At 38.2% G+C, this 8,911-nt stretch overlaps 1 protein-coding gene across 1 annotated transcript; it reads left to right on the plus strand.

Moving 5' to 3' along the window:
- The first annotated feature begins 2,468 nt into the window (after positions 1–2,468).
- LOC116036503 (N-acetyllactosaminide beta-1,3-N-acetylglucosaminyltransferase 2) lies at positions 2,469–6,563 on the plus strand. Its single transcript, XM_036005631.1, has 2 exons — positions 2,469–2,919; positions 4,983–6,563. Exon 2 carries the CDS (start codon positions 4,987–4,989, stop codon positions 6,325–6,327), a length of 1,341 nt encoding a protein of 446 aa, XP_035861524.1. The 5' UTR covers positions 2,469–2,919; positions 4,983–4,986; the 3' UTR covers positions 6,328–6,563.
- Positions 6,564–8,911: the final 2,348 nt, after the last annotated feature.

Consider the following 8,911-nt stretch of genomic DNA (forward strand, 5'->3'; position numbering starts at 1 on the left):
CAAACGGAGGATTAGGCAGCCGAAGTCTGCCTTAAGCTTGGTTGTTAAGACAGGGGGTAATGTCCTCCTTTTGATGAGGAAAATCATCGGTAGATGCGTTGGGGTAGTGCTCTAAAAAGAGGGTCAGTGTGTCGGCATATTTACTTTGGCACGTCTCCCAGTCGATGTTCTCCTGTAATTTTGTGGTTTTGTAATCTAAAGTTACATTTAACAGGAGCTCTACCTCCTGGTCAGTCCATACGAATGATGATCCTGGCGTCATCTTTGTTCAAAAGAGAAAGAGGAAGTGATTCGTTGCTGTTGTTGCTATTTTTGGGATTCTGATTGGCTAACATGGGCTTGAGCTTGTCGTTACACTGCCGTAAATGAACACTTTTCTGAAAACTGACAGGTATGCACGATGTTATTTTTGAAAACAGAGAGGGTGAAATGTACGTTTATGAAAATAGCCGGCCATGTGTAAACGTAGCCTCAGCCGTCTTCTTCACCGCTCTGTATCTCTAACTGGTCTATCTAAATGACATTGTCCTTTAAACCATAGCAGAGTCTGACATATTGTACTCCAGTCACAATTTATGACATTTTCACATTTTAAAATGTATTTTGTGGCATTTTTCATCATTTGCCTTCACCAGACAGTACAAGGTTGACTGGGAATGACGGGAGGATGACATGCAACAAAGGTCCCTGGCCAGACTCAAACCAGGGATGTTGCAATTACAGTATATAGTAAGTGCCTTAATCCCACCAATTTTAGACTTCTCATTATAGTGTCTCCATCAGACCATTCAGATTCATTTTGAATGAAAAAACAATGACGCAAAGTGTAGAAATGCATCCTCAACAAGTTTTGTCACAATTAGAGCAGCGGTGTAAGAACCAAGGAACCAAGGAGCAAGTAACTGGAATTAGAAATGTCTGCATGAAGACATATTTTGCTACTTAAATCAAACTGACTAAATTACTTTAGCTCGATACAATCTTCCCATCTTATTTAATAACCTGATAAACGCGTGTGTGTCTGTGGTTAGTCTGTAATAATCCGTTTCACACTAACTGAACTACAAGCCAAATTTTAGCATTTAAGGAGTTTGACAATTAGTTCAGAAATTGAGTGAGTTCATTGGAAATAGTGGTGTGAAAAAATAATCTGAACTCAAGGTCTTCTACTAGTTTTCCCCCCCCCCAGAGTCCTACATTATGTCAACCAGTATGAAGCTTTGAAACGCATCAACCACTCTCAACTTGTATAACGTTCCAGAAGAATCTAGTAAGTGGACCTTGAGTTAAGCTTTGTAAATTTGTAATTTATTTTTATGACCCTAGCTTAATATTTATCTTTATTTAGCTATAATTAAATAATTCTTTGTCCGTTGATAATATTCTTTATTATCTGAACAAACAACAGATATGTACTTGTTTTTTTTATAGTTTATAATTCAAATATTCATCAAGGACATGATTTAAAGGGGAACTATGCCCATTTTCAGAATTCATACGTTATGGTCTAAGACAGTCCAAAAATGTTAGTAAACATGAACAACTCCAAAATTAAAAACTAGAGTGCTAAAACTCAAATTGGTGATGTCATCAAGCACAAAGTGTGGAACTGCTCCATAGACAATACATTTGGAAAGATGTTATAGATGACACAAAGAGCCCCCAGGGGAATGCATGGGAGTATATGTAACCTTTTCTGTGTCAGAACTGAGAACACGACAAAAGGACAAAGCTCATTTGGGTATAAAAAAGAAAAATAAGTTGTCTGTGGAGCAGTTTTAGACTTTATACGGGATGTCATCACAAGTTTCAGACCTACATCTGGTATCTGGCTCTGAGAGAGAATAGCTGCTGTTCACGAATGTTGATAGAATGTCTCTTGGTCATGGGAATAACATATTGGAATTCTAAATCCTCCTGTTGTATCAAATTTGACCCATTTTCAAAAAGTTTCTACATCACAAATGTGGGTTTCTTTCTACCAAATTGTCAAAGAAAATAACGTGGATGGTTCCAGACAACGCTCTTCACAAGTAAGTACACTCTTCATTGAATTTGGGTGTTTTATTCTATTTTATAGCATTTGAAAAAAAAAAAAAAACATTGGAAAAAGTGACAAAAAATTTGGAAAAAAATGACAAAAAAATGGACAAAACATCAGGAAAAGTGACAAAACGTCGAAAAAGATTGATGTTCCTCTTTATTGATTCTTGTTGCCAATTTTCTCTGGCTTTCTTATGACCTTTCTAAATTGACCAGGAAAACCAAGAGTGGGTTTCATACCTGAAAGTGTTGCAAAACAAAAGTTGCAGCATGCCATACATACTCGTGTCACTTCAAGCACTCAGGTATCTCCCCAATATACCTGTTTTACCTGATGCGTGAATGGCCTTGGGAGGGACGACGCAGATACAAGGCATTTTCTATAGGGGAGTTGCTGTTGATGTTATAGAGTAAAACCTGTTTGAGGAGTACAGTCACTAGACTCGTGCTGAGTAACGACATGAGTCAGTAACAAAAAGTAAAGCTGTGTTGGCTTCCTATTTAGATCTCTCTCATACAGATTATTCCATTGGCCCTTGTTGTTGGCTGATATTACACCTTTACTCATCACCCATGAAGGAATAACATTTCATTCTAGTTTGCTCTCTTTTTTTTTAATCACTGGGCGTGTCCCATGTCCTCCTTCAACTGGATCAGCAGCCTCATTTGTCAGCGAGCCAGATGACTTTAGTCTAGAACAGAGAATCTTGACTGGGACTTTCTGGATTCCATCTTGTGAGAAAGGAAATCTTTCTAGATTTTTTTTTCCTTCTGTGAAATAAGATGATAATGGGGCTGTCAGACTACTAGCAAGGACCACCAGCTTTGCTTATCGAAAAAGAATTTGGTGAATGTGTGAGTCTTCACTTAAAACAGGTAAGCAAAGAAAGCTGCCGACTCTTCATTTAGATTTCAGCACTCATACTAGGAAGATGAGCACATCTCGGTAAGCTGTATATTATACTGTAAGATTATTATTATTGACATGCTGATTTTGTGGACTGAGGTAATTTCTGTATTTTATCTGCTGATATAACTTCCCCTTTTTAACTCTCTTTTGATCATTTCAAAACAAGTTGAGCTTGGAAGTTCATTCTTGCCCCGGGGGACAAGCAGTTGACAAAACAATCTTAAACACAAGGTCCATTTAGTAGCTGATCTGGAGCCATTAACCATATCACATGCCAATATTCATGAACAGATGGAGTTAGCTTAGTTGTAATGGAATTGTAGAAGAACAAGATCTCAGAGAAATGGAAATTTGAATATTTACGATTTCCTTTCCAACTGGACAAAATCCATCTGCTTCCGAAGATGGTGTGATTATTTTCTTCCACTTGTTCACCACAGGGCTGTTTCCTTTCACCACTGCTCTGACATTTCATATACTAATGACTGTATGAGTATTATAGGCATTTTGTGAAATTTGCTGATGTTACAGCCATTGTGAGCCTTTTAAAAAGGCCTAATGATGAGGTAGGCATGGTCCTGTAGTTGATGTCTTCACTTCTTGGTGCAAAGAGTTTTATTTAGGCTATCGATTAATGTGTCCAAAACTAAAGACATGATGATCGGTTTTCGTAGGCTCCAGCCCAGTGTCACACATACTGTCCTTCAGGAGAAGGATGTTGAGATTGTTTCTCAATATAAAAACTTGGGAACCATTAATGATAATACATTCTGTTTTGAACCTAACACAGACACTGTTTGTAAAAAACAAAGTTCAGTCCAGCAGAGGCTTTTCTTTTTAAGAAAAATTAAGTGATTGAGTGTGTGCAATGGATGACTTTGTTTTATCAGTGTTTTGTTGAGTCTGTCCTCATGTTTTGGTCAGTGGCTTGGTATGGCAGGCTATTGGATGGATGGTAAAAACAGGCCTGCAGGATATTTATTGTAAGCGTGTCTCAACAAATTCTCAACTGCCCTAACCAACCACTTTTTAAGGAGCTTGTCTTTTGCCCTCTGGTCGCCGTTTCAGAAATCCCAAAACCAGGCGTTTCAGGGCTTCTTTTATCCCTGTGGCCATTGAGAAGCTTACTTTATGCTCCTTCATTTACTTCATTACCTCCTGATTTTATGTGTATCTGTGTAAAATAGCAGGATTAGCTTGGATTGATCATTTATTTATTTATTCCATTTAATATTTACTTGTCTCTGTACAGAACTAAACATGTATTTATTTACTGCGCTGTTTCCAATGTTTCCACTTAGCTTTTGGTTCAGTGTGGCAGGTGTACCTTGTTTACATTTCAATCAGGAGAGTCCTCGTTGCAGATATGCAAAGTATGAAATGTACAAAGTCTTTGGAGATTATAGACTCCATCGTATAAAATATTCCCCCCCCCGATGGAGTCTAGACACTAGTGGTGGTGGTGAAGGAGCACGAAAACGGAATGGGAGTGGTCAGCTGTGGGTGATGATGACTGGAGGTGGAAGGGGAGGAGGAGGAGGGTTGCACACTTTGCCTGAAATGACAACTGACAGCCGCAGAGGAGAGAACAGAGTTAAAGCAGGGATGTCATGCTGTGATTGGCTTGTGAAATACATGGCCGATTCTGATTGGTTTAACTGAAAAGTGAGGAATTTTGTGTTTGTTACTGTTGTGCTGTCAGTGTTTTATGTTTGTCATGGTCCTTGATGTGATTTGATGCCTGCTGCAGATCAAATTTCCTTCGGGATAATAAAGTTGAAAGTGGAAGTTGATAGAATCAGTAACTCCATTACATACTAAATGGACCTTTTGTTGAGATTGTTTTGAAAACTTTCAAACATTACCTCTTTCCTTTCTCTCTCATGACTTTGTTTACTCTCTGTATACTCTGTACACACCAACCTTTTCATTTCATGGTACATTTACTGTATTTTGATTCTCAAAGCTATGTCTTTTTTACACAGATTTAAGATTTGTCCAAACTAACACACTATTCATGTATTTGCAGTTGAATGGCGCCATGCTACTGTCGCTTGCGGAGAGTGTTAATCTGTGTGTGCACACCATGCATCTCCCTGGCCCTGCTGTTCGTCTACATTACCGTCATGTTGTGTATGGCCATGAATGGAACAACAACGTCGGGGACCGCAGTCCAGGGCCTGGACGCTGTTCACTTTGTTGCCTCGGGAAACAACCCTAAAACTTTCTGGGCGCTCCACCAGCATGGGGACGCCTTTTGGAACCGTCTCCAGCGGACTCTCGACAACCATTTCAACCCCATCCTGCGCCCCAACAACACCAAGAGGGGATTTGAAAATGGTACATTTAATGAGTCCCTACTGGCGCAAGGTTTCTCTGAAGTTATCAACTTGGACAGCACGAGGAGAAACTTTGACCAGCTACCACAGCAGATACAGGAGTTTATAAGCCACATGCAAAGGAGAGACTACCCAGCCCTCCTCCAGCCAGATGGAGTGTGTGGAGCTGGGACAAAGGAAACGAAGGAGGCCCCTCTGCTTCTCCTGGCCATCAAGTCAACAGGGCAGAATTTTTTGAACCGGCTGGCCATTCGACGTACCTGGGGCCAGGCAGGATGGGTAGCAGGACCGAAGAGGAACGGAAATGGAGGAGAAGGTGGAGGATACGTCCGTAGGGTGTTCCTGCTAGGCAAAGAAAGTACTGAGGACCGGGGTGTGAATGCATTATTGCAGATGGAGAGTAAACAGTATGGAGACATTCTGCAGTGGGACTTCAAGGACACATTTTTCAACCTCACCTTAAAAGATGTGCTCTTCTGGAGCTGGTTCAAACGCTCGTGCAGCCGGACTCGCTTTGTCTTTAAGGGGGACGACGACGTCTTCGTCAACACCCCCAAAATGATAAGCTACCTCCGGGACCAGCTAAAGAAGCCACAAGCACACAAGACACTACGAGACTTCATGGTTGGAGATGTGATAGCTGCAGCTGTACCGATCCGATTCAACGAGTCCAAGTACTTTATGCCAGACAGTTTCTACAAGGGCTTCTATCCTATGTATGCAGGCGGTGGAGGGGTGGTGTACTCAGGACTGTTGGCCAAACGCCTACACGACATGTCTAAAAGGCTTAACCTGTTCCCCATCGACGACGTTTATGTTGGGATGTGTATGGTTCGGCTCAACGCTCAACCTGTCCACCACCCTGCCTTCCTCACGTTTGACTTTCCTAACAAGGAAGAGGAGGAGCTGTGTTCCTATCACACAATCCTATTGGTCCACAAACGAAGCCCCGACGAGGTAGTTAAACTGTGGGTCCACGTGAAAAAGACACAGGCACAGTGTTGGGATGTGCCCCTAAGAGAGGCAAACAAGTAGAAGAACAAACTGGAAGACCATCCAAAGTTTCTCTATTGAACGATTTTGCCACAACAGTCTGATAGCATGTTTAGTGAGCTGCTGTCAGTCGTAAAGAGGTGACACTGTATTAACTGCACAGTATTTATTAACTTCAGTCATCCATGTTTTGGGGCCATATTTAAATATATGTATTCCTTTCACCTGAAAGGCCACTGATTGCCATTCATTATATTTCATATTTATAGTCGATATATTATGACAATATAAATAAATGTGAATGTACACATACCAATGTTTTACCACAAAACGATAACATAGCTGTGACATGCAGATATGATGTTTGCTACAATATGTATGGAGTTAAAACTGAATGAATTAGAAATTGACTTGAAAAAGTGTAAAACAATCGACCGATTAAAAAGATTATTTAAACATATGGTGATTAACAAATATAAAACAAAGTATAATATAATGAAGTGTGAATACCAGAAGGTACACAAAATGTATTGGACTTCTTGTGTTGTACTGGGGTATATAGTGTATACTTAGTTTCTGTAATAATTTTATATAAAAAGGGTAGGTGTAGTAAGCCCAGGCTTCAGCCTACACCTTTCTGGTCTTGTTTGTTTCTTGTCTCTATGTATGTATGTATATATATATATATATATATATATATATACATAATGCATATAATACAATAGAAAATGGTCAGCCGTAACGTAAAGTGCACACTTGTGGTGCAAGAAGACAGTTGTTTAGCTTAAATGCTAAGCTATTGTGACAGTGGAGAAGAGACATGTGTGAACAGACTCAGTGATGTGTGTTATGCTTACATTAGCCACTTTAAGCTAGTGGTCTTATCGCACCAAGTAAGCATGTGTATTGAATTGTACTGAATTGAGCAATAGTGTTTTAATGCTTATGATTTAGATTTTTCATTTGTAAGAGAAACAATGTGTTATTTCTTCCCTCAAAAAGGTCTCACATTAAGGGCTAGTAAAATCTCAAATTATCTCTTTGTACATAAAGTGTATGCTCAAAGCAATTATGCAGCCATTGTTAGGATGATGTTTGAGTTTACAGTTGAGCCAGTTTTGCAGTGTTAAAAGTGGAAAGGTCTCCCTGCAGCATGTTTACATCATCTGAGCTCAATGAGCAGCTGGTGTCAACCAATCAGCTTCCCGTGATGTTTTATAATCTGAAAAGTCTGTTTTCACTTAATTTAGGCTTGCTATAGAACTGTCTAGCCAATGTGATTAATGAGTAAAAATATTTTCTTCTTGTACGTTCCTGTATTTATGTTTTTTCATATCCCCATAAACATTTCATTGACACCAATGGACTTATTTACATTCTGCTTTGCTTAAGCAACTAGTACAGACACTTACGTGTAAGTGATGTGCTGGTATGATAGCAAATGCATAAAAATCCCCTTTCTTCCAAACGTGATAATCCAAGTGTCTGGAGTGCAGAGCCCTGGGACATGGGCTGACACAAAAGGGGGTGTCTTTCTACATGTGTGACAAGGTTCCCAATGAGCAAAGGTGGGAAATGTATTATTTATTATTTTATTATATTTATCAATACTATGACTTTTTTATCACTTTTTTCACCATACTATGCTATGACTTTTTTCACTTTCTTCGACATACTATACCATGGTTTTTTTCACTTTTTTGACATGCTATACTGTGTGGTTTTTTTTTAAACTTTTTTCTGCATATGACCTTTTTCGACATAATATACTATGGATTTTTTTTCGACATGCTATACTATGACTTTTTTCACTTTCTTCGACATACTATGCTATGGCTTTTTTATCACTTTTTTGACATACTAATACTATGGCTTTTTTCACTTAAGGCTTCATCATCAGTTTTTTCGACATTCTATACTATGACCTTTTTCGACATACTATACTATGGCTTTTTTTTCACTTTTTACGACATACTATACCATGACTTTTTTATCACTTTTTTCGACATGCTATACTGTGAATTTTGTATCACTTTTTTCGACATACTATTCTATGTTTTTTTTTCACTTTTTATGACATACTATACTATGACTTTTGATCACTTTCTTTGAAGGCTTCATCATCAGTTTTTTCGACATTCTATACTTTGAGTTTTTTTCACTTTTTTCGACATTCTATGCTATGGCTTTTTTATCACTTTTTCGACATAGTATACTATGACGTTTTATGACATACTATACTATGGCTTTTTTACCACTTATTTCGACATACTATACTATGACTTTTTTGACATACTATACTATGGCTTTTTTTCAATTATAGCTTCATCATCAGTTTTTTCGACATACTATACTATAGATTTTTTTATCACTTTTTTCGACATGCTATACTATGAATTTTTCATCACTTTTTTCGACATACTATTGTATGTTTTTTTTCACTTTTTATGACATACTATACTATGATTTTTTATCACTTTTTTCGACATGATATACTATGAATTTTTCATCACTTTTTTCGACATACTATTCTATGTTTTTTTTCACTTTTTATGACATACTGTACTATGGCTTTTTTTAATCATTTTTTTGACATACTATACTATGACATTTTTTATCACTTTCT

This window comes from Sander lucioperca, chromosome 1, assembly GCF_008315115.2.
Source record: "Sander lucioperca isolate FBNREF2018 chromosome 1, SLUC_FBN_1.2, whole genome shotgun sequence".
Lineage (NCBI taxonomy): Eukaryota > Metazoa > Chordata > Actinopteri > Perciformes > Percidae > Sander > Sander lucioperca.

Bases quoted from the DNA above. Each gene is read 5' to 3' on its own strand.
- LOC116036503 (XM_036005631.1), top strand. From the start codon at position 4,987: ATGGCGCCATGCTACTGTCGCTTGCGGAGAGTGTTAATCTGTGTGTGC.